General features: G+C 42.6%; 1 protein-coding gene across 1 annotated transcript in view; it reads left to right on the top strand.

Annotated features, from left to right (window-relative positions):
- Window positions 1–14,851, top strand: part of LOC139932498 (uncharacterized) — a 151,724-nt gene extending 136,873 nt beyond the window's left edge. Inside the window, exons 4-6 of the mRNA XM_078290497.1 lie at window positions 1,811–2,215; window positions 8,312–8,725; window positions 13,774–14,851. Coding sequence (XP_078146623.1) covers window positions 1,811–2,215; window positions 8,312–8,725; window positions 13,774–14,336 — 1,382 coding nt within the window. The 3' untranslated portion in view covers window positions 14,337–14,851. The remainder of the gene's footprint in view (window positions 1–1,810; window positions 2,216–8,311; window positions 8,726–13,773) is intronic.
- The last annotated feature ends 4,192 nt before the right edge of the window (window positions 14,852–19,043 follow it).

The raw sequence follows: 19,043 nt of genomic DNA, 5'->3' as shown, positions 1-19,043 counted from the left end.
ATGACTAGAATGTAAAAGTCCTTGTTGGTTTTATATCACTAAAACACGAATTTATTGCCCCTTTAATTTTCCTCTAAGCGCATCTGACCCATTGCGCCTCCAGGCCGGCAGGAGGCGCGCTCTGCTCCACAGACACGAGCCACGGTGGTCCGGACGTCAGTGGCTCTGTTTACTTTCCGCTCAAGTGCGCAGAAAAGGAGTAAAATGTGCGCCGTGCAGCTGCTGAGGGTGTCTGTACAGGAGCGGATCAGCGCCGCTGCTGAAGACTTTCTGCTGCTGGTGGAAAAAGGAAAAGAAACGGCTGAAATCCCGGAGCTGAGAGCGCTGCTCACCGAGCGGCTAACGGCGGCTGCGGAGGAGATTTTCGGGCTGTTTGAGAAAACCGTGGCGGAGTACGAAGACAAAGTTCACCGGTCAGAGCAGGAGATCCGCCGCCAGAGGAAGCTGCTCGATGTCGTGTTGAAACCCGAAGTGAAGCTGCACAGAGCAGGTTAGTCAGTCCGGACCGTAGCTAGGAGCAGCGTCAAACTATCCACAATAAGAAGGGATGACTTCCGGTCACAGCTTTCAAAATAGAACCATATCGACGAAAATATGCTGTAACGTTTTTTTGAGAAATAAAACACAGTATGAGAGTGTGTTTAAGGATGAATCTGTAGTAAATGAAAGTAGTAAACTTTGTTGGTTCTCCTAAAGGGAAACGTATATGCTTTTCCAAAAATGACACATTTACGCTCTTATTGTGAAGGGGAACTCACCGTACTTCTGGAGTTATTCTTGTTAACTCTAGCTGGCATGATGCTGTTTTAAGTCACCTAGTCTGCTGTGGGACCTTTATTATATATGTTTTAAATATTTTCTTAAATCATTGGTTTTATTGGAATGAGATTATTTGATTTCTGCTCACTCTGTAGTGATGATACACTGAAACTGTTGCTTGCCTTGTTGGTTCTGAATAGTGTTACCCAATAGAATAAGCTCTAGTGAGGTTAACGTTATTTGCTTACCTTCACAGCAGGGGTTGAAGACCGATCCCATCTCAAAAATAAGTTTAAGAGTTGACACATTTATCAGTCAAAATTTTATGTGAAAACATTAGCCAGTAAACCAAATAACAAAGGTACAATGCGTTTGAAATTGAGGCTTCAAAAACAATACAATAGAAATTGTGCTGCAGGATTTAGAGTTTGTTTTCAATTAACACTCACACACATGGCTCTGATCTGACTTTTCCGTCTTTATAGATTCCTCTGTTTTCCTTAATGTGTGTATGTGTGTATTTCAGCCTTCCCTCCAGACGTCCAGCAGCTGCTGGTCAGTGAAGAAGAGGTTCCCCCTGAGCAGCAGGACTGGAGCCCCAGTCTGGACCAGGAGGACCCAGAGCCCCCACACATTAAAGAGGAACAGGAGGAACTCTGGACCAGTCAGGAGGGAGAGCAGCTTCAAGGGCCGGAGGAGGCCGATATCACCGAGTTCCCGTTCACTCCTGTCCCTGTGAAGAGTGAAGATGATGAAGAGAAACCTCAGTCCTCACAGCTTCATCAAAGCCAAACTGAGGAGAACAGAGAGGCAGAGCCTCTAGCCAGCAGCTCAACTGAACAGATGAAAACAGAAGCTGATGGAGAGGACTGTGGAGTATCAGAACCAGCCAGGAACTTAGATCCAGCTAGTCATTTACAACCAACTAGTGATGGCAAGACTTCAGACTCTTCTGAACCTGAGACTGAAGACAGTGATGATGAATGGAAGGAGACTAGAGAACCTCAGTCAGATTTAGACTCAGTGAATAACAATGAGATTCCTCAAAGTGATATGGCATCTCATACTGGGGTGACACCCTTAATTTGCTTAGTATGTGGCAATAGTTTTAGTCGAAAAGACCATCTGAAGAGACACATGAGGCTCCACACAGGAGAGAAACCATTTAGTTGCACAGTTTGTGGTAAAGGATTTCATCAGGATGGAAACTTGCAGGTACACATGAGAAGCCACACAGGGGAGAGGCCTTTTCTTTGCTCAGTTTGTGGCAAAGGATTCAGCCTTCATGTTGGAGTCATTACACACATGAGAATTCATACAGGGGAAAAACCTTTCAGCTGTTCATTCTGTAACAAAAGTTTTAATGAGAGTGGAGCAATGCGAAGACACATGAGAATCCATACTGGGGAGAAACCATTTATTTGCTCAGTTTGTGGTAAAACATTTGTTCAGAAGAGTCATATGCAGAAACACATGAGAGTCCATACAGGAGAGAATCTCTACAGTTGCAGTGTTTGTGGGAAAAGCTATTTCTGTCAGTCAAACAGAAACCATAAGTGTTGTGGTGAGAGCAGCAGCAGGTGAAGCTGCAGAGCTGCTGGTTGAGCTGAACTGTTCAGCAGTAACAGAACAATAAACTAGAGACACATCATGATAGTCCATCATTCAGGAGGAAACCCAAACCCTTCTAGTCAGTGTTGTGGTTCGGGATGCAGCCAGATCTGAATACTGCTCATACACATCTTTTACTAAACAAAGTGTTTGTTCATTTTCTCACTGCAAGTACAAAATCTGTCATGAATAATCAACTACATGAATTTGACCAGAACAGTGTGATTAGTTAGATAGAATTAAAAACTATAATCTACAGTGAAGTTCGTTGCAATAATACATTGTAAAAAAAAAAAATATATATATATATATGTGTGTGTGTATATATATATATATATATATATATGTATATATATGTATATATATATATATATATATATATATATGTATATATATATATATACGTATATATATATATGTGTATATATATATATATATGTGTATATATATATATATATATACGTATATATATGTGTATATATATGTAATATACATATATATATATATATATATATTTAGCAGCCTGCAAGTAATTACAATCAATAAAGGAATATTGTTTTAATATGGAAATGGAATTACTGTCATGATTAACTCAACATATTCTACAATATATTATTTAAACAAATTTCATAATATCGACCTCACAAACATTCAGTTAATTTGGCTTTGGAAACACTGTGTCACCTTTTCTGGAAATTCAATGTATTGGCTAATGTAAGGATTTGTCTTATGGAGTGTGGGCTTGACAAAAAATGTCTGAAGTCGCTCAGCACTTCAGTGCAATGGTATTTATTTGGTGCTCCATAATAAAAAAGAAAAATAGACGTCCATTTAATAAAGGCAAAAGAAAGTATTTACAAAAGCAAAGCACTAGAAAACGGCTCCAAAAAAGCAATGGCAGCTACAGTTCTGGGCACAGCCAACCCCAGTCTGCCGTAACTGTGGAGGATGAGCTCCCGTTGTACTCGATGGGAGATACCATATACCCATTAACAATTAATCAACCTAACATATGTATAAAAACATCTGCAAAGATCCACAATGTTTATAACAATATAGTAACACATGCTAGTCCATAATATTAAGTTAACTAATTGTTTTGTTTACAATAATAAATCCACATAATTATTGATGATTATAAATTGTGTCTTAAATACATTACAGGGAGGTAAATGGTGAAGTATTTGCAGACCCAGAACTAGGCATTGTGGTGCGTGCACTCACTACAATGACAGTGGGAAGAAAGGGCAGTGTTTGTGTGTGAGTATGTGTATGCCAGTATGCGTAAGGAGCGCATTTACCAAGTGCTGCCCGCGGCTAGTGATGGCTTCTCTGTCACATTACCACCCTCCTCTCCTGCTGTGACGATGTTAGGCAGCCAAGAGAGATAGTCTGCAGTCATGTTGTCCTCTCCTGCTTTATGGCGCACGCAGAACTTGAAAGGCTCAAGCTCAAGATACCACCGTGTTACTCTGGCATTCCGATCCTTCATTGTTTGGATCCAGGTCAGCGCTCTGTGGTTTGTATGAAGATCAAACTCCCTGCCGAGGAGACAGTACCTCAGGCTGTCGAGGACCCACTTGATGACGAGACACTCTTTCTCAATGGTGGAGTACCTGGTTTCCCGAGGTAAGAGTTTCCGACTAAGGTAAAGGACAAGCCGCTCTTCCCCAGGTTCTCCTTGTGCCAGCACAGCTCCAATACCCACCCCCGAGGCATCCACCTGGACAAGGAACTGTCGATTACAGTCTGGGCTCTGGAGTACAGGAGAAGACCACATGTGGACTTTAAGAGCCTGAAAAGCACTTTCACATTCGGCTGTCCGCCTCACTGGGTTGCTCGCCAGCTTCGTCAGAGGTGCGGCAAGAGTGGCAAACTGGGGAACAAATCTGCGATACCATCCTACCACACCAAGGAAGGACCTTTTCTTTGTGTGGGGTCTGTTGGTCTGTTCAGGGTGGCTTCTACCTTGTTCACTTGTGGATGGGCGTCCCCCTGTCCTAACTGGTAGCCCAGGTGCTTTGTTTACCGTCTTGCCCACTCACATTTCTGCAGGTTGAGGGTTAAGCCAGCGGCATGGATCTTTCCCAGGACCCTGCGCAGATGTTCTGGATGTTTGGACCAGGTCTGGCTGTAGATAACCACTTCATCAAGGTAGGCGGCGCTCCAGTCTTGGAGCCCCCAGTCCATCAGCCGCTGGAAGGTTGCACGTGTGCCGTGGAGGCCGAAGGGCATGACAGTGACCTGGAACAGGCCCAGGGGTGTCTGGAAGACAGTGAGGGCCTTTGATTGGTCATCCAGTGGGACCTGCCAGTAACCTTTGCAGAGATCCAGTGTGGTCCAATCCTGTCCAGCAGGTCATCAATGCGGGGCATGGGGTAGGCATCAAAGAAGGAGATGGCATTCAGTTTGTGGAAATCAATGCAGGATGACAATGGGGCTGCTCCACTCACTGTCTGAGGGCTCGATGACTCCCAGCTCCAGCATGGTCCGAATCTCCTCCTTCAAGGCCCCGACAAGTCGCTCTGGCACTCTATAGCAGCTCTGGCGTACTGGACCCTGGTCAGACTTGACTCTGATGGTGTGTTTCAGGACATTGGTCAGCCCTGGCTTCTGCTGGAACAGCTGTGGAAAGACATCAAACACCATCTGTAGCTCCACTGATTGGTTGCCATCAAGGTGGCAGAGGTCGACCTTCTCAGGCCCCTTCCAGGCCTCCACAACCCCTTCCGAGTCATCCTCCTCTGCAACCTGGCGGACCAAGAGGTTGTGCTTTTGACTGGACCCCCTCTCTTCTTCCATCCCTTCAGCAGGTTGATGTGGTAAATCTGCCGCTCTTTTCCCTTCTCTGGGTGCAGAGCTTCATAGGTGGTCGGGCCCACTTTCCTCACCACCGTGAATGGGCTTTGCCACTTAGCAAGGAGCTTGCTATAAGAGGATGGCAGGAGGAGCAGCAGAAGAAGAAGAAGAAGAAGAAGATGAAGAAGAAGAAGAAGAAGAAGAAGAAGAAGAAGAAGAAGAAGAAGAAGAAGAAGACTTGCCACTTGTCCCAATCTTTTCCCATATCAGACACAAACTTTCTGAGGATACGTTTCAGAGTCTGATTAAATCTCTCAACCATGCCATCCGTCTCAGGGTGGTAAGGGGTTTTCTTCAAGGCAGTGATCCCCGAGTCCTTGTGCCGACGACCCATCAGATGTGAAGTGAAGTTTGTTCCCTGGTCAGTCAGGATCTCCTCAGCGATACCTACACGCGAAAACAGCTGGACAAGGGCACTGATCAGCTTTGAGGTGGTAAGCAAGTCTCAACATGGTGCATTCATTTAGACCAGTGATAAGGACTACTATGTCAAACTCATGTGGGTATCTGAAATTATGGAACAAAGAGAATAGGCGTGCTCGACTCCAAACTTCAACTTCTTCGGGTGCCGACTCAAGAAACTTAAGCTATATAGAAAAATGTCTGCACTCGTGTATATATTCATGCCAGTCTTTTATTTGCACAGCAGCTATAGTACGTACGCATTTCAGCCCCTTGGCCTTCCTCAGAGTTTCTGTGGTATCTGAAATTAAGTAACACCCCTCCAGCCAATCAGAATCAAGTATTCACCCAGGCCATTGTATAATAAATATTAATGGATGATATTTTGAGCATTGACTTTTTTGTCATGTCATGTTTCCTCTAGCAGGAGGAAGTTGAGCCACTTTTGAGGGAATATTGAGGTTATTTTGATGTGTCTCTGGTCTGTGGAAGTTGTAGGTCTACTGCTTTGAACCTGCATTTACATGCTTAGTGTAACATCGCCTTGCTATATTTTGTAGCAATATGTGCGCTTGACAATTAACATTGTAGGCTCTTTTAAATAGTCGCTATTTCATAACTATTCATGTTAAATATAATTTAATTTATAAAACTGCCGCTTTTGACATTATTATCTCTATTTTAAAATATAGGCCTAAATATTTTTTGTGGGGCCCCTTGAGTATTGGAATCTGTTGAATCTAAAAAGGCGAAAAGGTCATTTTTCATTTCAGTGTGTGACTCTAAAGTTGAATCTTCTCGTGCCCCTCCAGGCCGGCAGGAGGCGCGCTCTGCTCTTTCCGCTTCACTCAACAAACACGAACCACGTTGATCCGGAAGTCAGCGGCTCTATTTACTTTCCCGCTTGCTGCCTGTCTTTGTTTGGCGGAAGGCTAAAGTGCGCAGAAAAGGAGTAAAATGTGCGCCGTGCAGCTGCTGAGGGTGTCTGTACAGGAGCGGATCAGCGCCGCTGCTGAAGACTTTCTGCTGCTGGTGGAAAAAGGAAAAGAAACGGCTGAAATCCCGGAGCTGAGAGCGCTGCTCACCGAGCGGCTAACGGCGGCTGCGGAGGAGATTTTCGGGCTGTTTGAGAAAACCGTGGCGGAGTACGAAGACAAAGTTCACCGGTCAGAGCAGGAGATCCGCCGCCAGAGGAAGCTGCTCGATGTCGTGTTGAAACCCGAAGTGAAGCTGCACAGAGCAGGTTAGTCAGTCCGGACCGTAGCTAGGAGCAGCGTCAAACTATCCACAATAAGAAGGGATGACTTCCGGTCACAGCTTTCAAAATAAAACCCTATCAACGAAAATATGTTGCAACGTTTTTTGAGTAATAATACACAGTATGAGAGGACGAATCTGTAGTAAATGAAAGTAGTAAACTTTGTTGGTTTTCCTAAAGGGAAACGTATATGCTTTCCCAAAAATGACACATTTACGCTCTTATTGTGAAGGGGAACTCACCGTACTTCTGGAGTTATTCTTGTTAACTCTAGCTGACATGATGCTGTTTTAAGTCACCTAGTCTGCTGTGGGACCTTTATTGGATAGGTTTGTATATGTAGGTTTCCACTGCGAAGCAGGGATACCTATTGTAATTGCTGGAATTCCTATTATTATTATTATTTTATTTTATTACTTTGGCACAAAAAGTTCAAATGATTGTAAAATCATGCCACAGTAATCAATCAGCTTGAAACATGTAAGAGTGGTCAGAAACATCATAATAAAACGACCTGTCAAAACACATAATCATATGTTGACATTTGAGCAAATTACAGCCCTTTGAAGTTGTTGCTATATTATAACAAAGACTCCATTTCCCATAATTCCTTGGGTGCTCTTATGAACAAGTCAGAATGACACAAAATTTAGTATGCAGGCTTCTTAGACTTGCCTTTACTTTGTTTTAAAGTAACTAGGGAATCGGTCAAAAAATGGTGGAGTTATTGACCAATGCAGTGGAAACTTTCTTCTTAAATTGGTTTTATTGGAATGAGATTATTTGATTTATGCTCACTCTGTGTGTATGTGTGTATTTCAGCCTTGCCTCCAGACGTCCAGCAGCTGCTGGTCTGTAAAGAAGAGGTTCCCCCTGAACAGCAGGAGTGGAGTCCCAGTCTGGACCAGGAGGACCCAGAGCCCCCACACATTAAAGAGGAACAGGAGGAACTCTGGACCAGTCAGGAGGGAGAGCAGCTTCAAGGGCCGGAGGAGGCCGATATCACCGAGTTCCCGTTCACTCCTGTCCCTGTGAAGAGTGAAGATGATGAAGAGAAACCTCAGTCCTCACAGCTTCATCAAAGCCAAACTGAGGAGAACAGAGAGGCAGAGCCTCTAGCCAGCAGCTCAACTGAACAGATGAAAACAGAAGCTGATGGAGAGGACTGTGGAGTATCAGAACCAGCCAGGAACTTAGATCCAGCTAGTCATTTACAACCAACTAGTGATGGCAAGCTTCTCTCTTCACACTCCTCTGAAACTGAGACTGCAGACAGTGATGAGGATTGGAAGGAGACTAGGGAACCTCAGTCAGGTTTAGACTCACAGAAAACCAATGAGATTCCTCAAAGTGATATGGGATCTCATAGCGGGGTGACACCCTTAATTTGCTTACTTTGTGGCAATAGTTTTAGTCGAAAAGACCATCTGAAGAGACACATGAGGCTCCACACAGGAGAGAAACCATTTAGTTGCACAGTTTGTGGTAAAGGATTTCATCAGGATGGAAACTTGCAGGTACACATGAGAAGCCACACAGGGGAGAGGCCTTTTCTGTGCTCAGTTTGTGGCAAAGGATTCAGCCTTCATGTTGGAGTCATTACACACATGAGAATTCATACAGGGGAAAAACCTTTCAGCTGTTCATTCTGTAACAAGAGTTTTAGTCAGAGTGGAGCGATGCGAAGACACATGAGAATTCATACTGGGGAGAAACCATATATTTGCTCAGTTTGTGGTAAAAGTTTTAGTGAAATGGGATGTCTGAAAAAACACATGAGATTCCACACAGGTGAGAAACCGTACAGCTGCAGTGTTTGTGGGAAAAGCTATTTCTGTCGGTCAAACATTAGAAGGCATAAGTGTGCTGGTGAGAGCAGCAGCAGGTGAAGCTGCAGAGCTGCTGGTTGAGCTGAACTGTTCAGCAGTAACAGAACAATAAACTAGAGACACATCATGATAGTCCATCATTCAGGACTCTGCTCCTCGTACATGGATAGCTAACTCAGTTATCCATGCCGAGTGTTTGTGGCATTTCATGGTGAAGATATCTTTTTGTTTTGTTTTTCTTTCAGTTATTAACTCTTGCTCAGTATAAAAGCTGCTCTCTCTTTAAGCCGTGGTGCTGTGCGGCCAATCATGATTGCTGATCATGGTTTCAACTCTCCACTGATGTTACCCTTTATTTAAAAATGGTAGTGTGCAGTTATCCAAGATAACTACATCCACGTTTGACTAATCAGTAATCCAACAGCTGCTTTCAAAAAACAAAATTAGCCGGATGAGGATTAGCAAGATAATTTGAAATAGCTGGCATCGTATTAGCCTGAATTGATCAAGCAACGTATGAAGAATGGAGCTCTGGAGGAATCCCAAACCCTTCTAGTCAATGTTGTGGTTCGGGATGCAGTCACATCTGAATACTGCTCATACACAGAAGTAAAGCATTTGTTCATTTTCTCGCTGCAAATACAAAATAATCTGTCATGAATAATCAACTGCATGAATTTTACCAAAACTGTGATTAGTTACATAGGATTATAAACTGAATGAAGCTCATTGCAATAAAATCTTGTAAAAATTTATTACTTAGCAGCGTGCAAGTACAAGTAATTATGATCAATAAAGGAGGATTGTTTTAATATGGAATTACTGTCATGACTAATTCAACATATTCTACAATATGTGAAAAATGGTCCGCAACTCCCAACAAAATGGTGCAAAATAAATAGATATTGAAATTCTACAAGTGGTGGATCATTTTGTTGGTAGCTGTGGACCATTTTTCACATGTTTATGACTCTACCCTGGGACCAGCACCCCAACCTAACAGTCTAAGAAAGGCTGCTAGTAGTGCCAGCAGTTTACTTCTAATATTCTACAATATATTTCTTAATTAACAAATTAACATCAACAAATTCCCTGTTTTCCTTTCTCTGCTATGAGAAATAATTGTTGATGATTGTGGATTAACAGAAATGATACGAAAATGGACTGTTTTCGGTCGTGTATATTACTGCAAAATAAATAAAATTTGCTATGATATAACATATAACACAAATTGTGAATTTATTTTTATGGCAATGATCACAAGGTCAGAGAAGGCCCTATATAGCACACATAAATGAATTAAGGATATGTTGTCACTTGCATGTATCCTGATGAAGGACGAAAGTGAGTGTGCAGTTGGATTTGTGTTGTTAGACTGACTGGGATCAACCACCGGTCAGCACCTCACTGGGTGTGCATTCCTAAATCTAAAGACAGATGATTTCTTGTTGCCTTCCTGGCTGAAGGGGTGCAGTAAATTTCCTTTGGACATCCATTTGAACTTATTAAACTCCACATTATGCCCTCCAGGATGTCCTGAAAATCCTCCTGGGTACTCTGGCTTTCCAAATTCATTCTCTATGAAGCAGCTCATTTTTATTTTCTATTTTGATGACATCATAACCACAGGTTCAAGTGTTAGTTCTCTGGTGTCTGACTTTAAGAGAGAATTCTTCACCAACGGGCTATTGATTAGGTTGTCCTGCATAATTACACCATGATAAATACTTAGCAAGAAACTAAGTGGGTTGTTTTCTTCTTTGGTTGTTTTTTGTTTATAAAAGTTCTCTCTACTTATAATAACTGTGAGGTTTTAGTGAAGGACCATCTTTAATTCAGGGGCCAGTTTTGCTGACAGACCAGGTTCCAAGGCTGCCACTGGATACGACTCACCAATTCTGGATTGACAGAGTCAATGGCAGTTAGTTCGCAGTCCTGTATCTCTGCCACACAGGTTCCCACAAATATTTTGAAGCAGTAGGAATCTGAAAATGGTCAGGTAAGTACCATTGTAGAGTTTGTCCAGAAGGTGTCACTGTGGATAGGGAGGGTTAACTCAGTTCTGAGAACCTTTGCCAGTTAGAGCAGTGCACAGCGAATGGTCACCCAGAGATTTGTCTGTCCTCAGATAGGCGACAGCACCATATTCCTGCCCTGAGGCACTGCAGAACACATGGATGTCACCGACACTGCTTGGGCAGCCTAGCTTTGAGCCGATGTAGCATCTGGGCAAGCAGATGCTTTGGAGGTCCAGATTTCTTTCCCATGTGGGCCATGAGCTGAGCAAGTTCTGTGGTAACAGTGGGGTATCCCACCTTTTCCTGCTTCACAAGCGCTGCACCAATACCTTTGCTCTTATGGTAAATGGGACAATATAACCAAGGGGGTCATAATGGCTAGCAAGGACTTTGTATGTTGTGCATTGTGGCCACCAGTCCATACAGCGACCTTGCAGTCCAACAGTGGATTCCCACTTGTTTTTTGGCTTTGTTGAGCTTGTCACGTGTCCACACTGCACCCCATAGCCTCTGCTATCTCCCTTCAGGAACTGAATGCTTTCCCGGTGTCCTTATAGTCACACCTCCGGTCTACACAGACATACAGTAGCTTACCGGGAGTTGTTCTGAGGAGAAGGTACAAGCAGAAATATGCGGCTCCCGTCACATTTTCGAACTGCATTACAGAAGCCCCATCAGAAACTTCAGAACACTTCTTAAACCAAAGCACTCCATCACCATAAACCCACTTTGTCTTCTTTTGAAGAAGCTTGACAGCTTCCGTATCCTGCTGGTATCTGGTGGTGAGTTTCTTACTCCAGTATGGCAACACATCTATCTGCCCCAGTTTCTCCACCTGAGCATGGAGGTCAGATGTGAATAAACACTTCTGTGGGATGAGACTGTATCGAAACTCTGCTGGTCCACCAGGAGGGCCAAGACAACCAGGCTCAATGGGACTGATCAAATGTCGTTTCACTTCTGAACAGCAGGCCTAGCTGCGGTCAGGAGCTGCTCGTACTTGCTGTCCTCATTGTTTCAATAAAGGGGATGGTAACATTACTAGTGAGTTAGCACTACCCTGCTAGTATCTGGTTGGCCAGCGTTTATAGTATTTTTCAAAGTGGGTTCCAGGAAGTCCTGGAGGAGTTCTTAGATGGTCCCGAGAGAATCACGGATGGTATCAGTTTGCTACCATTTAATTTATTAATCAGCAGAATAAGATAATTAATTAATTTGTCTGTCTGTCTGGGGTCCTTAGCATGAAAAATGTTCTGAAGCCATGGACTATGACACTTATCCTGAGGAATATTAGCTGGGGTAGGTTTTTTTGTATAGAGTTGGTACACTGTAGAGAAGCTAATAATTAACAGTTTGATAACCACAAGAAAAACAGACGAATGTGAATTAACTGGTTTTATTGTTTTTGCCCTTTCCGTTAGATATTGCACTGTTTGTCAGTAAAGAAGAGGTTCCTGAGCAGCAGGAGTGGAGCATGTCGCTCTGCTGAGGGCAGATTGATGCACTTGGTGCTGTTTTTAGCCCAAAGGCTTCACATGAAGCACATGTTACACATGCACATCAACATAGTCTTTATCTTCTAATGTCATGTGGTTTAACTCTGGCACTCATGAACTACACTGGACTCCAGTGACCTGTCTACTGGCTAATAAATTAAATAATAATATAAAAACTTTACAGGCAGCACAAGATGTAAAGAAACCAGCCACTCCATTAAGTTGCCCCTCAAGAGTATATATAGGGTTTTCCCCAATCCTTTGTATCTTTATTATTATTATGAGAGATATTGTGAATACACCCTCCAGATCGATGTGTGGCGGTTTGTTTGCCAACCGCCAATAAATCCAAAGTCCTGGTGCATCTAGTCCAGTAGGTGGCGGTGATGCACCTTAAGATCGTTTGCCAAATGCCAAGAAGAGGAGGACGAAGAAGAAGCAGCAACGCACAGTCCACAGAAGAAAATCTGGAAGGTAGTTGGAGCAAGAGCACGGCTGCTGCTTGCTGCCTTTCGTGAGCGGAGGATTACTTTCCGCCCTTCGCTCTTCTTTCTTAAGGTTTTACCTCAGACTCTTCTCCCGGTAGCCTACAAAGCTTTTTAAGTTAGCATAGCTAGCTAGCTGCTAACAGACAGACAGGGACGGAGCTTAGCAACACAACGCTAGCTAGCTAAAGAGACCGTTTGATATCGACCAGGTTGTGTTTTGACTCAGTAAGCAGCGTTATTGTATAATGTCTAAAGTCCAGAAGCTGAGAGCGTCGGTGAAGCAGCGACTAACTGCGGCTGTTGAAGAGATATTTGGGCTGTTTGAAAGAACGATAGCAGAGTACGAGGAGGAAGTTTCTCGTTCAAAAGAGCAGAACGACCGACAACGAAAGCTACTGGACGCTGTTTTAAATCCTGAAGTGCGGTTACACAGAGCAGGTTGGTGACATTTAAATGTTATTTTCACATTACTCATACACATTTTATCATATTTCTGTTGTAACTGCAATGCTAGCATCATTGATCTTCCTTAATGTGTGTGTGTGTGTATTTCAGTCTTACCTCCAGACGTCCAGCAGCTGCTGGTCAGTGAAGAAGAGGTTCCCCCTGAGCAGCAGGACTGGAGCCCCAGTCTGGACCAGGAGGACCCAGAGCCCCCACACATTAAAGAGGAACAGGAGGAACTCTGGACCAGTCAGGAGGGAGAGCAGCTTCAAGGGCCGGAGGAGGCCGATATCACCGAGTTCCCGTTCACTCCTGTCCCTGTGAAGAGTGAAGATGATGAAGAGAAACCTCAGTCCTCACAGCTTCATCAAAGCCAAACTGAGGAGAACAGAGAGGCAGAGCCTCTAGCCAGCAGCTCAACTGAACAGATGAAAACAGAAGCTGATGGAGAGGACTGTGGAGTATCAGAACCAGCCAGGAACTTAGATCCAGCTAGTCATTTACAACCAACTAGTGATGGCAAGACTTCAGACTCTTCTGAACCTGAGACTGAAGACAGAGATGATGATTGGAAGGAGACAAGAGAACCTCAGTCAGGTTTAGACTCAGTGGAAAACAATGAAGTCCTTGTAAGTCATAAAAGATTGAATACTGGGGAGAAACTCTTTAGTTGCTCAGATTGTGGTAAAGGATTTAGTAATAAATCACACTTGAAGAGACACATACATATCCACACAGGAGAGAAACCATTTACTTGCTCAGACTGTGCTAAAAGTTTTGGTCATAAAGGACACTTGAAGAGACACATGAGAGTCCATACAGGAGAGAAACCATTTAGTTGTTCAGTCTGTAGTAAAAGTTTTAACGATAAAGGAAACTTGAAGAAACACATGGGAGTCCACACAGGGGAGAAACCATTTAGTTGTTCAGTTTGTGGTAAAATATTCAGGCAGAATGGAGGACTAAGTTCACACATGAGAATTCATACAGGGGAAAAACCTTTCAGCTGTTCAGTTTGTAAAAAATGTTTCGCCTACAGAGGAGTATTTATTGTACACATGAGAATCCACACAGTAGAAAAACTGTTCAGTTGCAGACTTTGTGGGAGAAGTTTTCGCCAGCATTCAGAGGTCAAAAGACATAAGTGTGTTGGTGAGAGCAGCAGCAGGTGAAGCTGCAGAGCTGCTGGTTGAGCTGAACTGTTCAGCAGTAACAGAACAATAAACTAGAGACACATCATGATAGTCCATCATTCAGGAGGAAACCCAAACCCTTCTAGTCAGTGATGTGGTTCGGGATGCAGCCAGATCTGAATACTGCTCATACACATCTTGTGTTAATGTTGGCTAATGTGAGAGAGAGAATTACTGTTGCTGCTCTTTGGCTCAAATTCAGGTTCATCATTCCCATGTCAGTTTTATTTCTCTCAGTTACAGCTCATTTAGTATCAGGCTGGGCAATGGTTCAATAGTATTTATTTTTTAAGTAGAATCATATTGTGATACATGTTGATCACATTATTGTGATGCACAATTTTGTCATCTAAATTAATGATCAAACGCAAATACTAATTGAAATCTTTCACAAAATGAGATCTGGGAAAAGGTAGGGAATATTACTTGAAAATTACAGTTTTACACTTTACATCACCATGCATTTCAGTTAAATGAACATCAATTGGATTATTGGTATGGCTATTGTGATCTGTCGATTGTCGAAGAATTAAAGAAGTCAATAAGGCTGTAGTCTTCAGTCTATCATTTATTCATGTGCATGGGAAGAGAGACACATTCAGAAAGGGTGAATAATGCTCTTCTGAGAAGAAGGAAGAGAACAAGGTTTTTGTTGGGAGTGACAAACAAGTACAGACAGTAAGACTGTGTGGCTCAGTGGGTGAAGTGGCTTCATGAAGTTCTTGTGGGTTCAAGAAACTTATAAATCATGTATGCTGCTGGCCAACAATTCCTTTTTGGCTGCTCCCAGAGCCTGAGGTAGATCTGACCTTCCAGAGAAAGGTGTCGGTGCCTCAGACCTTGATGTTGAGGGTTAAATCAGTCAGAAATGGGAGTCTCAACTGAAGATATACACAGATGGATCTATGAATCCAGACAGGATGTGGAAAGTACGTGGCACAGCTTGAGATCCAGCAAGGCAAGAGAATCACAGATGAGGCATCAGTTTTTTTTCTACTGAATTGCCTTAATTTGGTGCTGCCTTGTTGCTTTGAAGAGCGGGTCATCAAAAGCTCATCCTGATCTTGTGAATGGGATCTTGGAGTGTTTCTGTAGAACAGAGAAGTTGGGCTGTGAGCTGAAGCTGCTGTGGGTCCCAGGACATGCTGGAGTTGAGGGAAACGAAAAACTGGACTCTAAGTCTTCTGTAGGGAGAGGAAACACAGAATTCAAAATGCTTCTTGGCAGAGCAGAACACCTGAGCAACATTAGAGAGGGATAGAAAAGACATGGCAGGAGGAGAGGAAAAATTAAATCCAGTTCAAGAGTCAGTTAAAAAGAGAAACGTCTTCATGTCGGGAGACAGGAGAGACGGTTAAATGAACAAGACTGAGGCTGAGGAGGACTGAACAAATATGTACAGATTGTAGGAAAACATCCAGATGGGTCATGTGAGTGTGGCGGTCCTGAGACAGTCCAGCATGTCATTTTAGTCTGCAAGGCACACAGTAAAGAAAAGGAGGTTTTATTCAAAGATGTTTCAGATGTAGGAGTTTCTTCCTTTTCTTTTTAAACTTTGCTTGGCTGAAATCAGAACCATCAACTAACTGAAATTGAGGCCACGGCTTAACCTGGATCACCTCACCAGTTGTTGGAGCTCTGCACTGTCCCGGCTTGCGTCTAGATGTCCAGCATCATCATTTGGGGAGTATGGGGTTGTGGTACAGGGGGCAGTCAAATGAACTGGCCCATGATGGGTCCAGTAAGGGCAGCCCATACAACATTTGGGATTCTTGAGGGCCAACAGTGGGCAGCCCACACTCAGGGCTGCCTGCGTGTGGCCGTGCAGGGCCAGCGCTGAGGGGCCAACCATTTGTCAATGAGCAAATTCTGGACCCTGTTGTGGGCCCTTAGTCCAGCCCTAAGGGTCAGTGCAGGCTTTATTATTATCTTTTTTTTAATTATTATTATTTGTTTATTTAACCGGGACAGTGGACAGTCATTGACTATCCCAGAGTTAGCTAGATAGCTAAATTTCATCTGCAGTCCCTGGGCAGGCAAATTTACAAAAAATTACAGTATCAAATGTTAAAAATCATACAGGGTATAGTAAACAAACATAAGAGTGTACAAAACTGAAAGCACTATACAATAAAAACGTTATATCATACAAAAATAGAATTAAATGCTCTATGTATTTAAGTGGTTAATGGTCACATGATTGGTTCTGTTTCACCCATGATTTCAATTGTGATTTAAAACTAGTGAAGGTAGAGCAGTCTGATAGAGCTAGGTATTGTGTTCCAAAGGTTTGTAGCTCTGATGGAGAAAGCTGACCGGCCAAATCCAGTGGACCTGTGCTGCACTACACAGTTGCCTCTGGTAGATGCTCTTGTCTGCCTAATGTTATCTGGGCATAGTGAAACAAACTCTGTCCGTAGGGGAGGAGCAGGATTATGGGTAATTTTGTACACTGAACAGGAGTTTGCAAGGTAGACAAAATTATCAAAGGTCAAAAGGTTATACTTTGTAATTATATGACAGTGGTGATACCTTGCAGACTTTTTATCCAATATTTTGAGCCTAAGAATGTTTTTTGCTGCTTGGGACCAAGTGGTAACACAACATGACAGATGTGGAAAAATCATAGAATGCATTTACAACTTGGCAGCATCTGTTGACAATTGATTCCTAATTAATTCAAAATTTCTAAGGTTCAGTTTGTCTGTACAGATGACTCTTCTCACCTGTTTTTCAAAGGTTAGGTGTGAATCAATAATTATCCCAAGGTACTTAAAATCGGAGACTATTTGGAGCTTTTCACCCTTAACAAAGATTTCAGGCTGATGACCATCCTTCCTCCTGTTTGAAAAATACATACATGCAGTCTTGATAATGTGAGACAGGACTGAGTGAGCCAGTCAGAGATACTAGACATTGCTGCCATTAACGTATGTGCCAACTGCTGTCTTGTCTTGGCATGCACATAAATTATGGTGTTATCTGCATACATTTGAGTCATTACATCAGGGCATACAGTAGGAACTTCATAACATATAAGCTAAAACACAAGGGGCCCAGGACAGATCCCTGGGGCACACCTGTGGAGCAGTCGACTGGTGAAGAGAGCTTTGTTCCAATCCGTGTGCATTGCCTTCTCGTTGTGAGATAGGACTCCATCCATTTCATAGTGTTTTCAGAAAAATTAAAATGTGAAAGCTTAGACAGAAGGACATTATAATTCAGTGTCAAATGCCCTGCGTAAATTCCCCCCAAAAAACGCCACCCCTGTCCAGCTTTGACTTAATTTGCTCTATGAGATAACAATTTGCAGCTTTCTGAAACCAAATTGCTTTGGTTGAAGTGAGACATGTCCTGTGTTCAGAGTTGCTCTGTTACCACTTTTTCTGTGATCTTTGAAGCTATTGGCAGAATGCTATAGTTTGCCACATCTGTTGGTCCACCAGCCTTGTAAATGGGTGTCACAACCGCAGATTTCCAGGCATTTGGGAATGTTGATTGATTTATGGAAAGATTAACAAGGTGGGCAATAGGTGGCAATAGAGCCTCTTTTTTTTAAAGAGTCCCATCCATAAATGTCTTTGGCTTTAGAGTTTTTGAGAGTACTTAGAAACTTGTAGATTGTAGAAACTTCCATAATATTAAGAACAGGGTAAACTGGATTAGGAAAAGATATCTCCTTAGTTCTGGTGCCAAAGCAATGTGCCAGGTTCTGTACTGAGTCAATAAAATAGTTGTTGAATGCAGCAGAGATTTCATCAGGCTCATGAGTTAAGTTTCCACGTCCAATTCTAAGTCTTTTCTATCACTGGACCTACAGTCTTTCTTTGTCAGTTGGTTAATGAAACCATTAACCAACTGACAAAGAAAGACTCCATATCATTTTGTTATTTCCTTTGGCTTCATTTATGATCTTAGTAAAAATAAATGTGCCTTGGCCTTCCTCAATTCTTGTACTACTTTGTTTTGTAAACCATTAAAAACTAGTCTGTCTTGTCTTAGACCAGATTTCAATGCAGTTTTTTTTTATTAAATGCTATTTATTGTGTCTGTAAGAAGTTGGCATGAAGTCTCTAGATTTTCAGTAGATAGAAACTGCATCCAATCAATTTGTTTAAGTTCTTCCTCAAAATTATGCATACTTCTTTTTGGTATTCTATAGGAATGTTGCTGTTTGTCTTTATGGTAAACAAACTTTTTTTTTGGTTAGTTTCCTGGAGATACGGGTCATGTTATGATCTGACAGCCCAGTAAACAGATTGAAAGACTTTGTAATTCTCTCAGGCTTGTTACTAAAAATTAAATCAATTTGGGTTTTTGAGGAGGTTGTTATCCTAGAAGGGCCATCTATGAGTTGGGTTAGATGAGTTCTTTGAGCTTCTTTTTTATTGTTTTGTCAGATTAAACTCACCAAGAACAATACACTCTTTACTTGTATCCAGTTCCTTAAGCAGGTTTCTAAAGTGATCATAAAACATCATGTCAGCTGAGGGGAGTCTGTATACACCAATAACATTTATTGACAGGGGACTGATGTTATTGCAGGGCATTCAATTTCAGTTGCACATTTAAAATCAATTTGCTTGCATTTAAGTGATTGTTTGCTGGGTTATACGCCCTCGGACAGAAGTCGAGGCTATAGCGCCCTGAACTGGGTTTACATTGACCTTTGGAGGGCGGTAATAC

Source organism: Centroberyx gerrardi, chromosome 19, assembly GCF_048128805.1.
Source record: "Centroberyx gerrardi isolate f3 chromosome 19, fCenGer3.hap1.cur.20231027, whole genome shotgun sequence".
Classification (NCBI taxonomy): Eukaryota; Metazoa; Chordata; class Actinopteri; order Beryciformes; family Berycidae; genus Centroberyx; species Centroberyx gerrardi.
Note: the sequence above shows the minus strand (reverse complement) of the source record. Positions and strands in the feature narration are given on the sequence as shown.